The 23,542-nt window shown below is 23.0% G+C and overlaps 5 protein-coding genes across 5 annotated transcripts; 3 read left to right on the top strand and 2 right to left on the bottom strand. All coding sequences in view use genetic code 6, as the record gives it.

Moving 5' to 3' along the window:
- Positions 1–282: 282 nt before the first annotated feature.
- TTHERM_000637618 (hypothetical protein) lies at positions 283–624 on the bottom strand (the record flags this gene model as incomplete). The annotated part of the gene is made up of 1 exon (XM_012799049.1): positions 283–624. The coding sequence occupies one exon, from the start codon at positions 622–624 to the stop codon at positions 283–285; it is 342 nt and encodes a 113-aa protein (XP_012654503.1).
- Positions 625–645: 21 nt separating this feature from the next.
- On the bottom strand, positions 646–3,279 carry TTHERM_000637619 (cyclic nucleotide-binding domain protein; the record flags this gene model as incomplete). Its single annotated transcript, XM_012799050.1, has 8 exons — positions 646–730; positions 964–1,053; positions 1,312–1,401; positions 1,652–1,741; positions 2,000–2,089; positions 2,529–2,603; positions 2,861–2,950; positions 3,209–3,279. 8 exons carry the CDS (start codon positions 3,277–3,279, stop codon positions 646–648), a joined length of 681 nt encoding a protein of 226 aa, XP_012654504.1.
- Positions 3,280–5,528: 2,249 nt separating this feature from the next.
- On the top strand, positions 5,529–11,020 carry TTHERM_00637620 (ankyrin repeat protein; the record flags this gene model as incomplete). Its single annotated transcript, XM_001032423.1, has 2 exons — positions 5,529–7,916; positions 8,051–11,020. 2 exons carry the CDS (start codon positions 5,529–5,531, stop codon positions 11,018–11,020), a joined length of 5,358 nt encoding a protein of 1,785 aa, XP_001032423.1.
- Positions 11,021–16,516: 5,496 nt separating this feature from the next.
- TTHERM_00637640 (DHHC zinc finger protein) lies at positions 16,517–20,169 on the top strand. Its single transcript, XM_001032425.2, has 9 exons — positions 16,517–16,549; positions 17,761–17,977; positions 18,033–18,203; positions 18,265–18,381; positions 18,543–18,581; positions 18,639–18,708; positions 18,765–18,879; positions 18,929–19,186; positions 19,239–20,169. Exons 2-9 carry the CDS (start codon positions 17,783–17,785, stop codon positions 20,017–20,019), a joined length of 1,746 nt encoding a protein of 581 aa, XP_001032425.2. The 5' UTR covers positions 16,517–16,549; positions 17,761–17,782; the 3' UTR covers positions 20,020–20,169.
- Positions 20,170–20,841: 672 nt separating this feature from the next.
- Positions 20,842–23,207, top strand: TTHERM_00637650 (ELP3 family histone acetyltransferase; the record flags this gene model as incomplete). Its single annotated transcript, XM_001032426.3, has 8 exons — positions 20,842–21,006; positions 21,089–21,310; positions 21,455–21,534; positions 21,752–22,206; positions 22,262–22,411; positions 22,466–22,841; positions 22,895–22,976; positions 23,028–23,207. The coding sequence occupies 8 exons, from the start codon at positions 20,842–20,844 to the stop codon at positions 23,205–23,207; spliced, it is 1,710 nt and encodes a 569-aa protein (XP_001032426.3).
- Positions 23,208–23,542: the final 335 nt, after the last annotated feature.

Here is a 23,542-nt window from a genome sequence, read left to right on the forward strand (position 1 = left end):
AGCCAAATTCAACATTAACGACTTTTAAATTCATTAATTTACTCTAAATATTATTAAATAAAAAAATCAAATTTGTATTGTCTGAATGAATAAATAAATGATAATATAAAAAGCAATTATTTTATGATTTTAAAAAATATAAAATGAAAAAAATGATCATAAGATAAATTAAAAATTTGAGAAAAAAAAAACAAAAATAAACATAACAACCACAAAAGTTAAAATAAAAAGTAAAACTTGATTTCTCCCTGAGGTTTTATTTAAATCATGGCATCTAATTAATCAAGATAAATAACAAAAGGATAAAAATATGATTGATGGATAATATTTAAGATTAAAATATAACTGGCATATAAAAATTTGGCATTTATATAATTTAATAAGATGTAATATAACACTAAAAGTTTCAAATTATTTGATCGTTCTTGGAGAAACCAGAGGGTTTGCTTAAGAGGATTTAATTTTTTTATTTTTCAAAAATAATTTATTTACTTACAAAAATATGAATGATATTTATAATAATAAAATCTATTTATTTATTTATATTTTAGGTTAAAAACACTTTTTCAAAATATTATTATAATAAAATATATAATATTATTCAAACATTTTATATTTATTCATCCTTTTTTCACCAGTTGTTTATCATTAGAAATCAAAGACAACTAATCTTTTTGATTTAAGACACTTGCTTATTACTTTTTTGAATTTTTATGATTTATCCATTGAGCTAAAAATTTTAAAATAAATTTGTGTAAATTTTAAAATAAATATCAAAATAGAATAAACTTTTAAATGAAAAATTATTCTTTAAATTTATAAATAAAATAATATTAGTGGAATAAAAAAAATAAAAAAATAAAATAAATAAAAGCTATCAAATAAAATCAAAGAGCTTTTTTGTTTTATATTCATTTTTTTTGTTTAAAATATTACAATCCAAAACAAATAAACTGTTTTTACTTAAGGTAAAGTTTCAAATTTGAGAGATTAATGCAATTTGCTAAACCAGAACCTAAGCCTGATGCACTCATTGCACCAATTTAATTGTCACTTTTTAAATATTGAAGAAAAAATATATCATTTAATAGTTAATTAGAAGGAAAAAATGAAGAAAAAATATGAAATAATAAGATTAATTAATTAATAATAAAAGCAAAAGTTGAAAATAAATTGATGAGCTAAATTAACAAAGAAAGAACAAAAAAAAAGCAAGCACAATAAAAAGAAAAAGAAAAAAGAGCTTTATTGTTTTTAATTAGTTTTTATAATTAAAAATATCACAATCCAAAACAAATAAACTGTTTTTACCTAAGGTAAAGCATCAAATTTGAGAGATTAATGCTATTTGCTAAACCAGAACCTAAGCCTGATGCACCTTCATCACCAATTTAATTTCCACTTTTTAAATATTGAAGAAAAAATATATCATTAAATAGTTAATTAGAAGGAAAAAATGAAGAAAAAATATGAAATAATAAGATTAATTAATTAATAATAAAAGCAAAAGTTGAAAATAAAATGATGAGTTTAATTTAAACAAAAAAAAAAGCAAGCACAATAAAAAGAAAAAAAAAAAAGAGCTTTATTGTTTTTAATTAGTTTTTAAAATTAAAAATATCACAATCCAAAACAAATAAATTGTTTTTACTAAAGGTAAAGTGTCAAATTTGAGAGATTAATGCAATTTGCTAAAGCAGAACCTAAGCCTGATGCACCTTCATCACCAATTTTATTCTGACTTTTTAAATATTGAAGAAAAAATATATCATTAAATAGTTAATTAGAAGGAAAAAATGAAGAAAAAATATGAAATAATAAGATTAATTAATTAATAATAAAAGCAAAAGTTGAAAATAAAATGATGAGTTAAATTAACAAAGAAAGAACAAAAAAAAAGCAAGCACAATAAAAAGAAAAAGAAAAAAGAGCTTTATTGTTTTTAATTAGTTTTTATAATTAAAAATATCACAATTCAAAACAAATAAATTGTTATTACTTAAGGTAAAGTGTCAAATTTGAGAGATTAATGCAATTAGCTAAAGCAGAACCTAAGCCTGATGCACCTTCATCACCAATTTTATTCTCACTTTTTAAATATTGAAGAAAAAATTTATCATTAAATAGTTAATTAGAAGGAAAAAATGAAGAAAAAATATGAAATAATAAGATTAATTAATTAATAACAAAAGCAAAAGTTGAAAATAAAATGATGAGTTAAATTAACAAAGAAAGAACAAAAAAAAAGCAAGCACAATAAAAAGAAAAAGAAAAAAGAGCTTTGTTGTTTTTAATTAGTTTTTATAATTAAAAATATCACAATCCAAAACTAATAAACTGTTTTTACCCAAGGCCAAGTGTCAAATTTGAGAGATTAATGCAATTTGCTAAAGCAGAACCTAAGCCTGATGCACCTTCATCACCAATTTAAAAATTATATCATAAACAGTTTCTAAAATAAGGGGGGTTTTCGAGAAAACTATCAAACCAAAAACCAATTTTAAACACTTATTATAAATTATAATTACTTTTAAGATGTATTTCTGAGTGCATTTATGTGTGCGAGTTTATCTTATCTTATCTTATCACCAATTTAATTTCCACTTTTTAAATATTGAAGAAAAAATATATCATTAAATAGTTAATTAGAAGGAAAAAATGAAGAAAAAATATGAAATAATAAGATTAATTAATTAATAATAAAAGTGAAAGTTGAAAATAAAATGATGAGTTAAATTAACAAAGAAAGAACAAAAAAAAGCAAGCACAATAAAAAGAAAAAGAAAAAAGAGCTTTGTTGTTTTTAATTAGTTTTTATAATTAAAAATATCACAATCCAAAACTAATAAACTGTTTTTACCCAAGGCCAAGTGTCAAATTTGAGAGATTAATGCACTTTGCTAAACCAGAACCTAAGCCTGATGCACCCATTGCACCAATTTTATTCTCACTTTTTAAATATTGAAGAAAAAATATATCATTAAATAGTTAATTAGAAGGAAAAAATGAAGAAAAAATATGAAATAATAAGATTAATTAATTAATAATAAAAGCAAAAGTTGAAAATAAATTGATGAGCTAAATTAACAAAGAAAGAACAAAAAAAAAGCAAGCACAATAAAAAGAAAAAGAAAAAAGAGCTTTATTGTTTTTAATTAGTTTTTATAATTAAAAATATCACAATCCAAAACAAATAAACTGTTTTTACCTAAGGGAAAGTGTCAAATTTGAGAGATTAATGCTATTTGCTAAACCAGAACCTAAGCCTGATGCACCCATTGCACCAATTTTATTCGAACTTTTTAAATATTGAAGAAAAAATATATCATTAAACAGTTAATTAGAAAGAAAAAATGAAGAAAAAATATGAAATAATAAGAGTTATTAATTAATAATAAAAGCAAAAGTAGTAAATAAAATGATGAGTTAAATTAACAAAGAAAGAACAAAAAAAAAGCAAGCACAATAAAAAGAAAAAGAAAAAAGAGCTTTATTATTTTTAATTAGTTTTTATAATTAAAAATATCATAATCCAAAACAAATAAATTGTTTTTACTAAAGGTAAAGTGTCAAATTTGAGAGATTAATGCAATTTGCTAAAGCAGAACCTAAGCCTGATGCATAGAAAAAGGTTATTAAATTACCAAATTGTTCTGGAATTAATGAGAAAAAGAGGAAACAGGGTGTATATTAAATATTCAAAAATCAGATATTGATTGAATTATTAAAAATTAATAATTATGAAAATACCTAAAAATAAATAAAAATTATTTATATAAATATAATAAAAATAAATTTTAAGATCTATTCTGAGTGCATTTATATGTGTGAGTTTTTCTATTCTATTCTATCACCAATTTAATTGTCACTTTTTAAATATTGAAGAAAAAATATATAAATAAATAGTTAATTAGAAAGAAAAAATGAAGAAAAAATATGAAATATTAATTAATTAATAATTAATAAAATTAACAAAGAATGAAAAAATAAGAAATCATAATAAAAAGAAAAAGGAAAACAAATCAAATCAAATAAATTAAAAGAACTTTAATGTTTTAAATTAACTTTATAATTAAAAATATTACAATGTAAAACAAATAAATAGCTTATATTAAGTGTAAGTTTTAATAGCAAAAATGAAGAAAAAATATCAAATAATAAAAAATGATTAATAAATAATTAAAAATTAATTTAAATGAAAATTAAGTTAAAATAGCTAAAAAATTTTTGTTTTAAAAAAAATCAATAAATAATGATGATAATTTCTTTTATATAAATTATTTATTTAAATAAATTGAAAATTAAATATCCAAAAAATAGTAATAATAATAAAAGTAATATTTTTTAATTAAATATACGAAAGATCAATATGGAGAACCTAATGAGATAAAAGTGAAGAGCTTTTAAACTTTTTTTATTAGTTTATATAAATTTAAAAGATATTAATAAAAAAATTAGTAATTACTTTTTCTAAGCTGCTGTATAATTTAATCTATTATATCATTTATTTTTTTTTTCAAAGATATTGAATAGCAATTTATGAAATTTAATTAATTAATTATAAATGGATAAAAAAAACAAATAAATATAATAATTAATTAATTATCAAATATTAATTTATAAATTTAGTTTTATGAAGAGATATCACAGAAAAATTAATTTAACATTCACTATTTAAACTTAATATTTTTATTTAAAACATATACTTAAAAATATAGTAGGAATTAGAGACGGCCAGCTATTTATTTAGTCATATTTGAAAAAACCTAGTAGTTAATGTTCTTAAATATTATAAAAATAATGTTTATAAGTAGATTTTTCTGTTTTAGCTCTGTAATTTTAGGAATATTTATAATATCTCTAATTATAGCATGATACCATTCAAAAATTTCATGGTTTGCCTGCCACTTATTATGAAATATATTTTTTATTTATTTATTTATTAAAAAATCTAATTTATATATATATTTTATAATAGAATTATAATTAATTAATAATTTAATTTATTATAATTTCAAAAATAAACAAAACAAAACTTTATTAAATTTTTCTGTTGAATATTAAGGGGTACTATTTTTGCAAATACAGTACAGCAACTAGTTTATTAGAAAGTATAAAATATTTATAAAGCTATTGAGTGTACTTGGCAATAGCCTGTTTATAAAGAATTAAAGAGAATGGTAAAGAGAAAGATCAAAAAAACCTTTTAAATGAAAAAATTTAAGCAAAGGTAATGAAAGTGTTAGTAATTAAAAATTTAACAAATATTTCTCATAATCAAAATAATTTAAAATATAGACTTACAATTATAAGGATAACAAAGAATATATATTTTTAATTATTTACTACCTACGTCTGTTAAAAATTTTGAAGATAAAATTTTAGAGACAATTAGCTAACTATTAAATAGAGTTTTATTACAAGCTTATACAGCAGAACTTTAAAAATAATCAGTCAAAGCAAGATTGGTTAGCTGATTGATAGACAGATAGGGTGTATTTACTTTAAAGCTAAGTGATTTTTAAAAAATGAACAATCTATAAGGCAATATAGGAGCTAGGAGAATTTCTATTAAAACGTAATTATCTTCTAACTCTGTGCAGTAAATATAGTCAACTACTCCTAAATCAAGAGAAAACTCCCAAGCATAATTATAAAAATAAGTTTCTATTTCTAATAATACTAATATGGAAGGTGTTATTACAGAGAGCGATACTTGCATGAACAATTTATCAAATAACCAATTTATAATTAATTCGAGACATGCAGCATTTATGCTGGATGAAAATATTTCGAACCCATCTTCTCAAAATACTATAACTTATTAAGTTAATATATTCAATTAACATTTAAAAGGTGACGGATCGTTTGGAGGTATGTTGCATAATAATAATGGGGGCATATAGCAATTAAACTTGAGTTAATTGTCATAAAATGTTTAGTAGAATAATGTTTATTCTAACGCATTCAAAGATAAAAGATTAACTCCAACAATGAGAAAATCGAATAATGAAGGAAATTCGTTTAATTATGAAAATAATTACTTTAATTAGCAAAAATTGAAGAATGCAATTTTAAAAAAAGGAGATTATGATGATGGAGGGGGAGGATTTTACTAAAATGATCCTAATTCTTTCAGGAGCACTGTTAGAGAGTTCGAAAATGCAGAAATCAGCAGAAATTGTATTGATCTTTAGTAAATGTAATTGTAAAGACTACCATAGTTAGTTCAAGAGACTAAAAATTCTCTTTAAATATTGAATCTAAGCTACAACAATTTTGTTATATTTCCTTAAGAATTGTGTCAGTTTTTACACTTGAAAATTATGAAACTTGATTTTAACTTTTTAAATGAGATTCCTGAGTAAATTGCTTTTTTAAAATACTTGGAAGAGCTATCTGTTTCCCACAATTGTCTCAAGATGCTGCCAGGCACACTTCAAAATATGCCAAATTTAAGAATACTGAATGTAGGATAAAACAATATTACTCAAATTGGTTAAGAGATTACAAACATTAAAAAACTTGAGGTTTTATATATCTATAATAATGAATTTACACAATTGCCAGCTAAATTAAGAAATCTCATTCATTTGAAAGAACTAGGTCTTGATTGGTTTCGCTATAATAAGCCACCCATAGATACTCTACTAACTAGACCTGCTTAGAATTCTCTATTTGCTAAACTGTTTGACCTATGTGGCTAACATGCATTAAATGCAAAACCAACCATTTCATTTAAAGAATTTATCAAACATTTTTCTCTATTAGATGGAGCTTTTGATTTTACGAAAGTAGATGCAAGAGGTCGCACAATAGCATTTCTTGCAACAGAAAGTGAGGAGCTTGGAGTATTAAAGGCTCTATTTGATGAAAACAAAGATATTATTAATCAGTAGGACAGAGAAGGCTAGACACTATTGACACAAGCCTTGGTAGATAATAAGGTGAGAAGCGTTTAATTTCTTCTTGATCATGGTGCTGACCCAAAAAAAGGAGGCGGACATCTTGGAAGCTGTCTTCACATGGCAACCAGCAAATTAAATTAAGAGCTCGTTTTGAAATTTCTCGCATTAGGTGTTAATCCTAATGCTACAGATTTCGAAGGAAGTACACCTTTGCATATAGCTTTCAGTATTTTCTAAAAAGATCCTCTAGCAGCTAAAGTTATATCTGAATAGCTACTATCAAATGGAGCTGACCCTAATATCTTAAACAAAGATTTATGGACTCCGTTACATCTCGCTGTTAGAAGAAATTAAAAAGATGCAATTAAATATGCTTTGTAATATAACGAAAAGTTGAGATAAAAGCTTGTTGCTTAATCTCCAAATAACTCTTCTAATAACTAAAATAACCTTTCTTGTATGTAAAATGAAGATGATAACAGTTACTATCAAGATTCTAGAGATTCATCAAAGAGAGCCCCATCGTACAATATAAAAAAAGATTTTATTGATGAAAATAGTGCTTTATAAGACTGTGATAAGCTTTAAATTGACTCAGCTACTCCTTCGAGGTTCACTTATATGGACAAAAGTAACAATAGTACACCAAAAGTTGGCTCTGAGGAAATGAATTTTTAGAATAGGAGCTAGTTCTATCAAGACGCAACAACAAGTTTTTCAAAAAAATCAGCTAATTTTATCAATAGACAAGAAGAGGACCTTTCTGATGAAAACGAAGATAGATCCCCTGGCTAAACGCATCGAACTGCCAATTTCAACAATTAGTAATCTATGAAAATAGCTAAAAATTGTAAAAAGCTATTTAAATTTGATAAAAGAGGAGGCGCTAATAAATGGACAGTTATGCATTTAGCTGCAAATTAAGGAAACATAGGCATGCTTGAAATTCTTTCAGAAGCTAATTCATGCCCATACTCTCTTACTAAGTTTAATTAAACACCTAGAAAAGTAAATTAATTAATTAGCTAAATAAACGAATAAATATAAATTGCTCCATTAATTTCATTTTGGAAGCATTAAAATTGAAAAATAACTTTCTAATTATTTGTGATAATTTTTTAAATTAAAAATTTACAAAATAGGTAGCTCTTTAAAGCTTAATCCTTTTTAAAATTCTAAGAAAATTTGAAAACAGATGGATGCTCAAAAATGTGCTAGGAGAAGAATATCAAAGCGAATTTTCTGCTAGAGACAATGTTGTTGAGAGAAATATTTAAAATTTACGTGGCTTTATAGCTGAAACTATGAAAAGGAAGGAACATTTTTTGCATGAATAATTAGATCTGTTTGATGATAAAGAATTTGGTTATGCAATAAAAGAAAATATGTAAAATAACAAAGCTCAGAATCCAAGGAATAAAGAGAATGGAAATGATTCAGAAGAAGATGAAATATTAGATCCAGAGTTAAGTTTTGATAAGGTAGCTAGCTCTTTTAAATTCAATGGCTTACTTGCTTAGTAGACTTCTTAATAAATTCTAGCAGGAAGCTCAGATAAAACTTAACTAAATAATTCAATGATCCCGCCAAATAGTGGGACACTAAAGCCTTAGTAGTTTGGTAGCATTATACGTTAAAACAGTAAGGGATCAGCTTAAAAATTCAAAGATGAATCTAGTAATAAAATGAAAAAAGATTAAGAAGATGACGATGATGAAGATGATGATTTAATGAATGACATTGATGAATGCGACGAAGACAATGATATGGACGATTTTGACGAAGAACCAGGTAAATCTAAAAACACTAGTAACTTTAATGGTGCTTCTAGGAATATAGTCAAGATAAGCAATAATAATGATGAGAGATCTTGCGTTTTCATGAAAAATTTACCAAATGCTAATTCTATTCCTAATTCATCTAATCCTCTTTTGTAAATGGTGTTAAATTTTAGTGAATTTAAAGGGAATTAATAATATATGAATGCCAGTAAGCAATAAGAAATTGAAGAGTAAAAGAAATTAATTGAAAAATAAGAAAATACACTCACTGTTGATTTCTTTTCTGACATTTAGTCATTAGAGTAAGAAAAATTCGGTATGGAAGTAGATAGATTAAAAAATCACTTCTTATACGCAAATACAATCTTTTAAGAATGCCTTAATACTCTCTTTTTACTTTAAGTAATTCACATTAGACTCTCTTATAAAAATATGAAATTTATTTGCGAGAAAGGTACTTTGCCTAGAAATATTCACATTATGAATGAATTTCTACACTCTAAAATGGGCTAGCAGTTTATGGAAGAACAGAAATAGTTTTTGCCTTCAATTTTAATATCTTTTTTACATGAATTATTAAGCAGAATTAAACCTCTACCTGAACTAGATCTAGATTAAGGAACTGCTTACACATAATTTAATAAAATTGCTTAAGCAAATAAATAGAATTAATTGATAAATATGTTGATTCTTAGAACAAGAGATGCACTTTGCAACTTAAACTGCTTTGATTTTATCAATGAATATTAGCAAAAATGCCTATACACTTATAATTTACAAAGTGAAAAAGGAGATAAAGATCATATCATGGCTTTTTCTACAAGTGATTATACAAATACAACTTTTCTTGACTACGAAAATATGCAAAGTATGTATTATGTAAATAATTTAAAACCTATATTTACAAATAGCAACGCACAAGGAAATAATTATGCATGCAATTAATACCACATAGTAGGATCACCTAATTATTATAATTCTATAAAATAGTAAATAAATTCTCGCTAAAGAAAAACCCAGTCATAAACTGGAGATAAATTAAAACCATCTTTCAATGGTAACGCTACATAAATAAAAAATTCAAAATAAATAAATCAAACATAACCATAGCTCTTTTAGCAAAACTAAAAACAAGTTTTGTAAGATAAAAATTCTAAAAGTATATCTCAACCTCTAGAAAACAAGCAGCTAAATTTATAATCGAATAATGTAATTAATACAGATTTAGATAGCAATTTCACAAAAAACTAAAGCTTTTTAATTAACAACCAATCTCAAAAAATAAATTAAAATAATTAAAAATCATCGAAATCTTTTATTTAATAAGATGGACATATTGAATGTTCCTCTTTTTCAGAAATTTCAAATACAACAAATTAAAATAAAAAGTTACCCAGCTAGCAGCAACCTATTAAAAATAATTTTAGTAATAATTACATGTATTTTAGTAAGTTATAGAATGAAGAATACAAAACAATAAATGAAGATTCTGCAAGCCCAAAATTTATATAATTGAGTCAAAAAATTGAAGAGCCTAAAATGCCAAATGAATTAAAAAAGATAGATTTGAATACATTTTGTAATAATAATAATAGCAGCAACAACAACACACAATAAAACTAACAAAATTAAAAAGTAATTTAAAATATTTAATAAAATATGTAACAATTTTAATTACAAAATTAATCTGCTCTTAAATAACCCACAAAGATAAATAATGTACAGATTTCTCAAAATTATTAGTTAAATTTAGATGAAATGAGTAAACATACAAACGAAATAAATAGTATAAAATAGAATCACTTAAAAACTAACGATTTCTAAACTATTTCTTAAACTACAATTAACAGTTAAACTTAAACAAAAACAGGTACATCAACTTAAACGTCAATTTCATTTTAAGAATCAAATAAGAATAAAGGAAACATAAAAGCCAATTGTTAAGGTGAATATAACTAAGAATATTAATCAAAAAAAAATACCAATCTATAAAAAAATTAATTTTAAAGTAATTATTAATATCAATCTGAAGTTCCTTAAAAAGCTTAGCACTATCCAAATTATGACACATCAAAATCAAATTATAGTTAATAATCTAGATATCAAACTAATACTCTTTAATATTAGTTAAATAATTAAAAAAATAACGATTTATCTCATTCACTCCAAGATTATAGGAAGAATTAAAGATTCTATACTACTAAGACAGGTGAAGAAAATATTTCCGATGAAGATTTAAGTGACGATTCTTAAAAAATATAAACACAATAAGCTAGTAAAAAGTACTCTGAACAAAAGATGCAATACTCTCCGTTTTGCAAAAAAGTGTGAAATAAAAAAGAATTTTGTTTAAAATTAACATATAAAAAAGTTATATAAAATAATATAGTGAATTAGTGGTTATCAATAAATTAAGTTTAAGTTATAAATCTATTTTAATACTGTATATAATATTAAAGTATAATTAATTAATACACACATACACATATCTTTAAAATAATAAATATATTTTATTTTGTCTGCAAATATATATTATAACTAAATTTCATAATTATATCCTAAACTATAATCGTTAATATTTATTTTGAAGCAACTTCAATGTTATAAGCTTTTAAGGATAAACATTCATTGTTTGAATTAATTTGTAAAACAAAAGAAATTAATATATTTTTTTGAAATAAATATTTTTAGATCAAATTTTTAGGATACTTATCTTAACATTATTGTATCTTTAAAACCTTTAATTTTTAACTATATATAATTTCTTGACCAAATTAAACTAAATTGTTAGCATCCATTCCTTAATTGATTAAATTTTATTTTTATAAACATTATAATTGAAGAAATTAAAAAAATTATTAATCTTATTAATTATAATTATTTTATTAATATTGAAAAAACAACAATAAAATTCGTTTTGAATAAAAACAAGAAAAATATTTTTAATTTTTTCAAGTAATTTTATTTACTATTTTATAAATTAAATTTAAGAAAAACTTCATGGATATCTTTTAAAAAATAAGTTTGAAGAAATCAAAAAGAAATTAGATGCAAAGCATAATATAAAAAATTGATATTTTATAAAACTTTAACACTAATTTTAATAATAAGTATCTATCTATTAATAAAGATTAATTTACAAAAAAGTAAATATAATATATAAGTATGTAATTTATAAGATTAAATAAATGTAAATAAGTAAACTGTGATTTTGGTATGCGACAAAGATGGTAAATCGGCCTTAAAATCGATTTAAAGACTAATTAATGTATGTATGTAATTATGTATTTATTTATGTAGCTATTCATATTTATAATTTTGGTTATGGTTATTTATTTATTTATAAATAAATAATTGATATGTTGTATCAATCAATCAGTCAATTAGAAGTTGAATTTATATAAAAAAAGAGAGAGAGAGACTTTAATTTAAATAGACTTTAAAAAAATATACTTTTGAGATTATATCCAGTATTTCAGTAGTGAATTACTAATCACTAGCTTGAAATTTAGTTTTTAATTAGTTAGTTCTTTAACGTCATTAGTTACAATTAAATATTTTTTCAAGCTATCAGAACTAAAAAGTATTTTAATATAAATTATTTATTTAATTTTATATTTTCTATTTATATTTTTTTGTTCGTTAATTAGCTTTGTTAGTTAATTAGTTAGTTAGTTAAATACATAGATAGATAGATTTTCAAATATTATCTAAATTTTATTGACCTAAGTTTTTTGATGAAGGGAAATTTTTTTGGTGGAAAATATTACCAATCGATTGTCTATTATCTCCACTGTAATGGTTTATAATTGATTTGAACTAAATGTCAGAATTAAATTTAAAAGTATTATTAGGTTCATTAGTATTGTTTTGGTTGAAGCTTAATCTGAATTCGTCAACACTTTTTTACCCATTTTCAAAGGCATTATTATTGAATTTATTAAATTAGCTATCTTTGTTCTTAGAATTAGGTACTGATTAAAAGAATGGAGTAAATTATAAATTCTAACTACTATCTATTGGATAACTATTATTATTTCTTTAGTTTGGTTATTAATTAAGTATGCTTCCTCTATTTGAATTTAAATCCTTATCTATATTGCTGAATGATTGTAAATTATGTGAATTATAATTTTTTGATTCTTACTAGAAATGATTATAACCCTTATTTTCTTGCTTTTAAACTTACATAAAGTGTTAATTATCGCTATTGTAGTTTCCTATTATCACTTCTCCTTAATTATCAGTATTTTTGGAAACTAAGTTACTTGAATGAGAAAAGTTGCCATTATTATTGTTGTTGTTGTTGGTGTTGTTATTGCAATTGAAATTGTTGTTGTTGTTGTTATTAGTTTAAGTATTAGAAACTTATCCATTGTTTTATAAAGAATTTATTATTTAATTAGTATTATTTTATTTGCTGTTACTCTAAGGATTGTTTAACAAACTTCCAAAAATATTTTGTGGATTAAAAATTTTGTTATTTTAAGAGCTATTCATATTCTTTACGTTGTTATTAAATTATTAATCAGATTAAAATACCTATTTTGAAAATTAATTATTTAATTGTTGTTGCTCGTTTTGGAGTAAATTATCGTCGTTATGATTTTGGCTTACAGAATAAATATTTGAGTGAGATTATTTTTAAATTATATTTTGGATTTAACTATTTTAACTTTGATTGCTATGATTTTGAGATCTTTAGAAACTTTTTTATTAATTTTGTTGTTAACCATTCTTTTAACTAGATTGTATTAGCTATTGATGCTATTAACTTAAATTTGTATTTTAATTTGGAATTAATTTATTTTAATGTGAGTTAGAAGTAGAAAAAGGGTTCGGAAATGTCATATTAGGAACCAGTTATTTTATTTATTATTATTGTTGTTGTTGTTGTTATTGTTGTTACTGTTGCTATTGTAGTTACTGCTATTGCTGTTGCTGGGATGTTTACAAGGAAGATCCAGATGATTACAAACCTGAGCTCTTTTTAGTCATATTTAAAAAATCAGCAGGGGATTAAAGAGTGTTGTTGTTATTGGCATTATTTATGGTATTGATAGCGCCATTAATATTACTAGCATTGTTATTTTTAAATTGGTTAATAGGAGGGTAATCAGTAATATTTTAGATCTTAGCTTGTTAATCTTGAAAAATGTTTAAATTCAGATTTGTATTAGAGTTAATATTTTTCTATATAGAGTATTACTTGGATTAATTTTACTGTATAGTGTTACTACTCAGCGATTACTGAGAAGGCTGAGTTAACTTTACACTTTATTAAGTTAAATTTGGTTAATTATTTTTTGAATTGTAATTTTTACTTTCTAAATTGCTGTTTGAAGTAATTATATTCTACGATTAATTCGAGGTGAATTTAGAAATAACTTACTCTTAAGCTTGCTGAGGAGTAAGATTTTTGGTAAGATTATTTTTCCGATTTTATTAAAATATTTAAAGTTGATTTAGAAAAGTTTAAGTAGCAGGATTATTGCTCATAAAAGAAAATTTTTAATTAACTGCTTCTCCTTTTTGCTAAGAATTTATTTATTATTAATTTGGAGGTGTTTTTTATTAGAAAGATGGTACAGGTATATTATCACCTACATTCTTTTCAAATATATCTAAATCCTAGCAATTAGGTTAGTTTTAAAACGACTAATTCTATTAAGCATTGTTATAATCTTAATTTGAATTAACTGGTAGGCTATTTGGAAATGGATTGGCTAAACTTACAAAACTTTGATTTCCTTTATCTGCAGGATTAAATTGAAAGTTTGTGTTGATATTATTATTAGTTTGAATATCTTTCTATTAATTAAATGGTTTTTAGTTAACAGTCTAATCATTTGCAATCATTTCGTTACCATTTTGAAATTTGATATTATCAAGGTTTTTTACTATAAAAGGTTTTTAGGCTCCTAGAAGAGTTTTATTTTATGATTATTGCTAAATTTATACATTTTGCTATACCTGCTGCGGTTTTTAAGTTGGAACTTTATATCTTTTTCATATATTATATATATAAATATTTATAAATATTAAAGTAACAAAAGTAAAGATTTACATGTCGTACGTATTGCCGTTTTATAAAAACTCTTAAATTAATACCATTTTTTCTTGTGAATTAGGAATCTATCCATTTTGCTAGAATTAATTTTAATTGTTAAAAAGAATTTTAAATAAGTTAGTTATTCCTATAAATATTTTATCTTCAAAAAAATCTTTAACAGAAAATTTTTTTTCTCAATTAAAGAATGATTTTTAAAAATTTTATTAAATTAATAAACAAAAATTAAATTATTTTACATCTATAATAATATCTGGATTTTGTAAATCGAATTTTAACAATTGCTTATTGAAATAATCTCTTTTGTTAACTTTTTATTCAGAAATATGATTCTCTAATTCCTAAAATACTTTATCTAGCCCTCCTTCGAGGCCAATCAGCTTTTTCTTTAGCTATTAATTATACACAATAGGTTTATTTTTATATGAAAAGTAGTCTTAAATAATTACTTTCTGCTCTGATGTTGATATATTTAACCCGTTTGGAGCATTATTTAGGGATTTTTGCTGCTTTGTGTTTTGGTTGGTAGGATTTTTTATGATTATGTCATCGACTATCTTACACATTGTATCTGGCTTCATATCTTTTAGGTTACTATCTATCTATTGTTTAAATATATTATAATATATTAGCTATTTTTGTGATCAAATAAATTAATAAAAAAACAAAAATAGTGATGAATTTTATCAATACTTAAAGAAATAGAGTTTTTTATATTGAAATCTAATTTTTTAATTTGTTTAATTTGTGATTTTTATCTATAGGATATCAATTTTTATATTCTTTAAAGAGGAATATTAATATCCCTTAAAGATAAATAAGCTTATATAAATTATCTCTTAGGTTTTTAAAGCTTTATTAAAATTAAAATTCACTAACATTTTATGTTTTATTAGCAATTTCTATACACAAAAATCAACCTTTAAAATAATTTTCAATATATTTAATAAATACTTTTTCTAGATTTTCTTCTTGATGGTCATAACTTTTGAATAAGAACTCTTGAACTTTTTCTAATGTTTTATGCTTTTTTTTGATATTTTCAAATAATTAATCCGCATTGTCATTTTATGGCTACTTTTCCTCTATTGGCTTTGCTACACCAGCCTATTATTGCTATTTCAACCTTTCATTTAAAATACTTTGAACTGTACCCAAGTAGATTTAGTGAAAACTTGAGCTAACCATAGGTTTTTTTTTATTTAATTATTGCTATAATTCCGTTTCAAGTGTTCCTAAGTTATATTTTTTAAACATTTTCATAAAATCTGCTTGGTAGTTGGTTATTTCGTAAGTCTTTTGCTATCCTATGTTAACTTCCTCATTTTACACGAGCTGCTCGCGTGATATAATCTATCTAATAAATTTATAAGTTAGAATTAAATTTATGCTAATTTAAGATAAAAAAGCTAAAAAATTATAATCAAAATCGAGAAAAGAGAGAATTTTAGTAAGTTTAAAATGATTTTCATCTTAATCTCTTACTTGCTTTTCTATTTTTACTAAGATTTAGCCACTGTCTTCTTCATCTTTTAATTTTTTGATGCTTCCTCAATCACCCTATTAATATTTATTGGAAATTAATTCATTTTTCATTCTGAAAAATTTGTCATCTGATAAATTTAGTGGTTCTTATAATTGCTTGTGAGTAAAAAAACTAAATACTTTGGCTTTCTTTTGCGTTGACTGCTTTAAAGCTATTTTTCACCCTATTTGATATATTCGCATTTCACAAAAAAAAGTAAATATTAAATAGCCTACAAACTAACTGCATACTTTAGAGTCTTCAGGTATCATAGAAGAATATTTGTATGCTCCCTTTTTAAAAATCTCTTTAGAACTAAATATTTCTTCTTTCTTTAATTTTTCTTATAGAACTGCTATTATTAAATCAAATTTTAATTTTACTTTTTTGCATTAAATAAATAACCAAATATTGAAAAAATTCATTTGATGCAATATTTAGTATTTTTCCCTCTAAAACATATATAATTTATTATAAATTTTAGTTTTTAAAGCGATATTCAAAATTCTTATCTTATCTTTTAACTCAATAGACGCATGCCCCTCTCTTACTTATTTTATTAATCTAATTAATACAAATAGAAAGTTTCCTAATTCCGCCTATTCTTTTATAGTTATTTACAAAATAATATTAACTTTTTTGCAATTCTAATTTCTCAATAAACTCCTTATTTGTTCACAAAAATTATAATCCCAAAATTTTTTCTTCATTAAATTGATCACCCGCAAATCTATTAAAATGTAAACAAGTAGTAGTAGCTGATAATAATATCGCCAAATTTTTCTTTCTTTTTTTACAATCTAATCTACTCAGAGTACAAATAAAGATCATTAATCGAAGGATAAAAATTAAATTTAGTACTAAACATTTTAGAATAAAATTTAAACACATGTTTCAAGGAAAATTTATTTTAAATAATACAACTCAAAAACTATTTAAATTTTATAAGAAATAACTGTAATTAAAAATAAATCTTCATTTCATGCAGATAATTTTAATTTTATAATACTTTTTTTAAAATTGACTATTTAATATTTTTATTGCAATTTTTTGATAATTGATGGCTATTAATTAGTTCTAATTTTAATAGCTACAAATAATTATTAAACAAAACTTTCTTATTTATTTATTAATATATTTTTATCTCATAAATTTAAAATAATTCCTACCAACAGCTCTAAAAAAATATTTTAACAAAAATAAAAAAATTGAATTTGATCTTTTTTTAAAATTTAAAATATCAACAATCAAATTAAGGTTAAAGTAAAATAATCAAAAGCCATTTTAGATAAACAATAGTTTAAATGATAGAAAAAAAAGTTATTTATAAATCAAATATTTTTACGAATTCTATTTTAATTTAAAATAAATAGATAAAATCCATTGATTTTTGATATTTAAAGTCAATATCTTGCAAATAATTATTTAATCATTAAATTTAAATATATTTAATTTTTATATTAATCATTTTAAAAGGCTTCAGTTTTTATTGCCTGCCATGCTAAAAAACAATCGCATTTTTCCTTTAAATAAGAGCACTATTCCATAAAACTCCTGTGATATTAATTAGCAAAAAATAGTTTAAAGCAGACAGAATAATATCATTATTGCTGAAAATGAACAATAAAATAATATATAAAGTTATTTAGAGTAAACTATAAATAACTCTAAAATGAGTAACTATAGGCATTCCGTAAGTAAATTATAAGGTTCATATCAGCGGTTTAATCAATTATCTTTAAACTTAGTCAAAAATAACGCCATTTATTGAAGTTAAAATGAGCTAGCTATTTGTAAATAGGTTTAATATTTTTTGTAAATCAAATCTAATTTGCTTTTCAAAAAAAATATATCAACCTACATTATGCTTTTTTTTGATACTAATCCCAGTGATCATCACCTTTTCTTATCCAATAAGGGTAGTTATTCTTATTTATTACGATATTGTGTTAGAATAACAAGCGTTTTAATAAAAATTAGGTTGATATTTAAAAAGGATAATATACCACACTATATATTTATATAGCTGTTATAATTATGTGCTTTTTCAATTATTTGACGTTGCTATTTAAAAATCCTGGAATTATACCCTCAAAAGTAACAAATATTTTAAATAAATAACTTTTTTAGTTAAAGAAAAATATTTTACCCTTAAATTAAAATGCAATAAAATACATATACAATTATTTTTTCAAAACGAAAGAAAATGGAAAATGAGGAAAATATATTATTTTTATACTTTTTACATTTAAAAATAGATAAAAGATAAAATAGATGAGATATTAATACCACAAAAGGTAAATTAATAAGCATTTCAAAAGTAATTAGTAATTAAAATAATATGAATAATTCAGATTTTTCCTGATAAAGAAATACTAGTCATAACTGGAAAATTTTTTGAAAACATAAAATATTGTGAAACATGTAAATTATAAAATAAATGTTTAATATAATTGAAGATAAATTAATAATTATCTAAGGTTAAATTTATAGACCTCCAAGATCAAGTCACTGTCCAATTTGTGATTGTTGTTTTGAACTTTTAGATCATCATTGTCCATGGCTTAATATATGCATAGCCAAAAGAAATTATAGGTAATTAAATAAAAATAGAACAAAAATTAAAACAATTTTTATAAAAAAGTACATTCTTTTTTTTCATACTCTGGCTAAACGCTGCTTTGGTTATTTCAATAGTTATGAATTCTATTTTAATATTTGGCTCAGAAGACATAAGTCATAGTATAGCATAAAATATTCCTAGTTTCATAGCTATTATATATCTGTTTATTGCTTCTTTATTTACAGTTAATTTATTTTTATTTCACCTCTATTTAGTTTATACGAACTAAACAACAAAAGAACACATAAAATATGGTAGCTAAAAAACTATTCATTTAAAGTAATTTTTCACTTTTTTAAGATCATTTTATTAGTTTATTTTTTTTAATTAGAAAAAGTTGGCTCAACATTTTTAGGATAGGATGCTACACTAAAATACCTTTATTTAAATTTTAAGATATATTGTAAATAGAATTAAAAAAGAATTAAGATAGTTCTCTATCTCAAATTGCAAACTTAAACTTCCCAAGAAATTAAAGCTTATATGAATAAGAAGATAGTATAGTTTCTTAATCTAAAATTGATAAATTTAATGAAGTTAATAGCTCATTTAAGTCTGTGAGAAATTCTTAAACCAGTAAAAATTAATAAACCAATAAAGATTTATCTCAAGAATAGTAAAAGCAGATAAATACAATTCAATCGAAAGTTTATTCGAAGTTTTTAGAAAGAGCTGATTAGAACTTAAAATAAATTATGAAATCAGTAGAAAACAATAGTATTTCAAATAAAAGCTAGCTAAAAGATGCTATAGGAAATTTTGAATGTAGTTAATATGAATAATCAGCATGTTTTGCTGAAGCTGATTAAAATTAAAAAAAGTCAAAGCTTATAGATTTAAGTTTAGTTAAATAAAAGTCTGATGGGTAACTTAAAAGTTTAAGTGTTATTAAAGATAGTGATAAATATGAAGCCCATGTTACTAGCTACACTCATAGAAATCACCACAATATTAGTATTCCTTTAATAAATGATGAGTTCTCGATCAAAGCAAAATAAGATAAAACAGTTGATATTAAAAGTATATTTAATACTTCAATTAATCATCAATTTGAAGATTTTATAGTAGAAGATAAAAAATCAGTCGATTTAGTTGAATCTGGAATAATATGAATGAATTATTTGTTTTTTTATCCTGCAAATGTGATTGATTTTATGAAATTTAATAACTAAAAAATGTTAAATAATTTTTAAATATTTTATTATTTTAAAAATTAATAGCTCGTTTTTTTAAATTTATAAAATGTAAAATTCATTTTTAAAAAATTATATTTTAATTTATTCAAAATAAATAAATAAATAATTATTGATATTAATATGAAAATTATTATTTTATATTTTATATTTTTAAAACAATTTTTATCCAATCAAGCAAACCTAAGCGAAATGCCATTCTTTTTATGTGATGATAGCTTTTTTAATATCATTCAATAAAAACTGATTTTAGAAATAAACTAAATTAAATCTCTTTTATCCTAAAAAAATTTGAAAATAAATTTAATTTTTCTATTAAGAAGAAATATTTTTGGAAGAGACCATTTAAAAATGCAATAAATTACGAAATGCATTATAATAATTCTTTTGGGTTAATAAACAAAAAATAATATCTATGTACAGCGAATATTTTAATTAGATTAGAATTGTAATAAATACATTCTTATTATATCGTCTATTAATCAATGAATGATTAACTTTATAATTGCTATGTGAATACAATTTATATTTGTAATTGAATTAAACACTTTATAGAGATTATATATATATAAAATAAGGATATACTAAAATTAAAAGAACATAAATCAATAAGAAATTAATAATTGATTTCATTTGATTAGATTAACATTAAGTTCATCATTTTTGTTAAGCAGATTTATTAATAATAAATATAGTATTTTTACTTAGAATATAACTAATAGATAGATAGATTGTATTTAAATGCCTAATAAAGATAAAATAGAAAATAAGGCTACTATTGAAAAGTAGAAGAAGCCTGGTAAAATTAGTGGCGATGATCCCGTAGCAGTTTTAAAGACTATCTCAGAAATTGTCTCCGAATTAATCAATGCATATGAAAAGAATGAAAAAATTAATTTAACCAAGGTATATTAAATATGAAGATTTAGCTATACTTTTTAGGTTTAATTCAATTCAGAAAGGTAAACACCTTATTTAACTAAAATAGGTTAAGAGTGAACTCTCTAGAAAGAATAAATTAAGCGGTACTCCTAAAATTGTTGACATTATTGCAGCCATCCCTGAAAAATATAAGAATACTTTAATTCCTATTTTGAAAGTAAAGCCAGTAAGAACTGCTAGTGGTATTGCTGTCGTTGCTGTCATGTGTAAGCCACATAGATGTCCTCATATAGCCACTACAGGAAATATTTGTGTTTACTGTCCAGGAGTAATTATTTATTCTTAAACTTTAAATAGCAAAGAGCGAAAAAATTGATCATTTATTTGGAAAGAAAAAAAATGAAAATGCAAGATTTTAGCAATCTTTAAATAGGATTTAATCAAAATTAATGTAAATTTTATTATTGAAAAGGGTCCTGACTCTGATTTTGAATATTCCACATAGAGTTACACTGGTTATGAACCTACTTCTATGAGAGCTATTAGAGCTAGGTAAGAGAATTTAATTATCATTCAATAGAAAAATATATAGTGTCTATGTTGTAAAAGTTATTTGCATAGAAAGAGTTTTCAGATTAATCCCAAGAAATTTCTTAATTTTTTTTTATTGAATGGTTTGTAAAAGTAGAAAGAATCATCAAGCATATACCTTAAATTAAATTGAATAAAATATTTTAATACTAAGTCTAAATTATTTAATAAAATATAGATATAATCCCTACATTTAAACTAGAGATCGTGTAGAATAATTAAAGAAATTAGGTCATGATGTTGATAAAGTAGAATTCATTATTATGGGTGGTACATTTATGTCATTAGATGCAAGCTATAGAGATTATTTCATTCGTAACTTGCACGATGCCTTGAGTGGTCATAGATCTCACAATGTTGCTGAAGCAATTAAATTTTCTGATGAAAGTAGAGCTAAATGTATTGGTATTACTATTGAAACAAGACCTGATTTTTGTTATTAACCTCATCTTTCTGACATGCTTCTATATGGATGCACCCGTATTGAGGTTGGTGTCTAATCAATTTATGAAGACGTTGCAAGAGATACTAATAGAGGTCATACAATTGAAGCCGTCAAAAAATGCTTTAGACTTTCCAAGGATGCAGGCTTCAAAGTAGTTTCACATTTAATGCCTGATCTTCCAAATATGGGTAATTTTACTAATAATTTTATAAATTTTAAATGTAAAAATATTAAATTAAACAGGTATTGAGAGAGATCTCGAATCATTTAAAGAATTCTTTGAAAATCCTGATTTCCGTACTGACGGTTTGAAGATTTATCCCACTTTGGTTATTCGTGGCACAGGTTTATACGAGCTTTGGAAAAATGGAAAATACAGAAACTATAATCCCAGTAAATTGAATTTATTTGTAGTTGTTAGATTATTAAATAAATAAATATAAATAGATGCATTGGTAGAAATTGTAGCTAAATTGTTAGCTTTGGTTCCTCCATGGACTAGAGTTTACAGAATATAAAGAGATATTCCTATGCCTCTTGTTACAAGTGGTGTAGATAATGGTAATTTAAGAGAGTTGGCTTTGTAAAAAATGAGAGACATGAACATTCCATGCAGAGATGTAAGAACTCGTGAAGTAGGTATTAAGGAAGTTCACTTCAAAATTAAGCCTGAGTAAATCGAATTTATAAGAAGAGACTACTTTGCTAACGATGGTTGGGAATCTTTCCTCGCATATGAAGATCCCATCTAAGATACATTGGTAGGTCTGCTTAGACTTAGAAAATGTGGAGCTTCAACTTTTAGACCTGAATTAACTGGAAAGTATATATAATATTTTTAAATGGTTTTTTTTTTAAATTTATTTTAATTAAAAGTTGCTCAATTGTAAGAGAATTACACGTTTATGGCTCAATTGTGCCAATTCACTCAAGAAATCCCTAAAAATTCTAGCATCAAGTATTTCATCAATTAAATATTGCTTTTATATTAATCTAACTAATAAAATAGGGTTATGGTACTATGTTAATGGAAGAAGCCGAAAGAATATCAAGAGATGAACACGGTTCTATAAAATTGGCTGTTATTGCTGGTGTTGGTACTCGTCATTATTATAGAAAGCTTGGTTACCACCTCGAAGGCCCTTACATGGTTAAATATTTAGATGGAAGAGAGTAATACGTTGATTGAGAAAACTTAAAAATTAATAAGCTAATTTTAGAATTATATAATTTATTTATTATTATAGTTTCCTATTTTATATAATTGTTTAATATTCTTTTTGGGATCTCTTAATTAGTTTTTCACATTTCTTTTTGCTTACAGATTACAGATGGATATATATATATAGATATATTTGCTTAGATAAATATGTTATCTTGCAACAAACTTCATTTTTTTTCATTTTAAATAGAAGTTTATTTTTGTGTGATTAAAATATAGAATAGAAGAGAGTAGAAAATCTTAATTATAACTTTTAAAGAGATAACAGATACATTGCTTGATAAAATCAAATTTATTTTTTG

Source organism: Tetrahymena thermophila (genome assembly GCF_000189635.1).
Source record: "Tetrahymena thermophila SB210 genomic scaffold scf_8254528, whole genome shotgun sequence".
Classification (NCBI taxonomy): Eukaryota; Ciliophora; class Oligohymenophorea; order Hymenostomatida; family Tetrahymenidae; genus Tetrahymena; species Tetrahymena thermophila.